Source organism: Octopus bimaculoides, chromosome 23 (genome assembly GCF_001194135.2).
Source record: "Octopus bimaculoides isolate UCB-OBI-ISO-001 chromosome 23, ASM119413v2, whole genome shotgun sequence".
In the NCBI taxonomy this organism is placed as follows: Eukaryota; Metazoa; Mollusca; class Cephalopoda; order Octopoda; family Octopodidae; genus Octopus; species Octopus bimaculoides.
The window spans coordinates 10,339,178-10,340,818 of record NC_069003.1 but is presented as its reverse complement, the minus strand read 5'-3'; the positions used below and the strand labels follow the sequence as shown (position 1 = coordinate 10,340,818).

The following is a 1,641-nucleotide window of genomic DNA, read 5'->3' as shown; positions in this document are numbered from 1 at the left end:
TATATATATGTACAGACCTGTAGCCTAATAAGAAAACTCTTCGACAGAGATGCTACAGTAACTTATTAGAAGCTAGATATAATTAAATTTATCCTTAATTTCGTGGTACCTATAAACAGGGTATCTTTTAATATTACCTGGTTCACATCATCGCTATGCTGTCATAGCAACGAATTTCTTAATTTTAACGAACATGCATTTCCCCTATGATTATCGTTATAGGAAATTATTTAATAGAAAAAACTTAAAAGTATAGTAGAATAGTATACTATAGAATAGAATACTATAGAAATATAGTAGAATTTTCGATATTAAAAAAGAAAAACCAAAACTTATCACAATTCATCGGAGTAGAAGCAAGCATGGTAAATTGTTCGTGCAGAAACAAATTCGCATACCATCTAAACGACGCCGAAGCAATTATTTATGATACGAAGATCATCCCCACAAACCTTGTAAGTCTCGATACCGAATGTGAACATTATGTCGAAACTGAGAAGGATACATTTAAGTAGCAGTATTTTAATGAGACTTTCTCCTTCATGCAAAGAGTTAAGGGGATATTAATCAAATCATTCAACTATGTTTGTCTACTGAAAGAACGCAGTATATACAAAATAGAGGCTCTTCGATATACACAAGGCGTATAAAAAGGAATTACAACTGTAGATTATGTAATTCTGACAAAATTTTTACAGTTGTAAATCTTAATAAAACTTGGGTATTTAAAAGCAAGATCAGAGATGTTCAATAAGTGTAGACACTTCGCGAAGTTTGTTTTGACGAGTTGGAAACATAACTGATACACCACAGTTATAGTTATAGCTACATATAAAACTGTCAGTAATTATAACTATATATATGTGTGTATGTGTGTGTGTGTGTGTGTGTGTGTGTGTATGAATGTATATATGTACGTATGCATGCATATAAAGAAAGAAGAAAAAGAAGAAAGAAAGTGAGATATTAGAAAAAGGAAAATAAGCATATAAATTACCTCCCGCTCCTCCAAGACAACAATTCGTTTTAGGACAACTTCAATTTTCATTCCTAAAGATCCGTGTTGGTAGACAGCGTTCATCTGAAACAGAGAATATGAAATCTCTATGTACATACATTCACACACACATGTACACACATAATTAGATAGACATACAGTTACGTAGATAAATGGAGAGACTGACACGTAAATAGATTTCGATCTGGTGGTTGGAGTAATCTACAATAAGAAGAAACTAAATTGTATAAACTAAGGCCACTCTGGCATTTATCACCTTTCTATAACATGGCCTGTTGTTACAAGACCCACGTCATCAGAGAGATCGTAACATATGGCCATATTTTAAGATAGAAAAACTTATGCGCGCGCGCATGTTTTCTATATCAGTTTCCCCTGCATCGAGTCTGAGGTTGCTCTGGTTGTTGATATGCTGACACGTGTATAAGCAGATTGAATGACGGTAAAAGCATCCACTGATGTTTCTTAACATTAAGCGCTTTGGATGCCCTTAAGTCAGACGGTTTATTTTGATATATTACGCTCGCGCACACACTCATACATACATACAAATGTGTGTGTGTGTGTGTGTGTGTGTATATACATATATATATATATATATATATATATATATATATATATAT

General features: G+C 33.1%; 1 protein-coding gene across 1 annotated transcript in view; it reads right to left on the bottom strand.

Annotated features, from left to right (window-relative positions):
* The window catches only part of LOC106879716 (A disintegrin and metalloproteinase with thrombospondin motifs 3-like), a 75,471-nt gene that overhangs the window by 22,828 nt on the left and 51,002 nt on the right, over nucleotides 1–1,641 (bottom strand). The window contains exon 6 of the mRNA XM_014929396.2: nucleotides 998–1,081. Within this exon, the coding sequence (XP_014784882.2) occupies nucleotides 998–1,081 (84 nt within the window). The remainder of the gene's footprint in view (nucleotides 1–997; nucleotides 1,082–1,641) is intronic.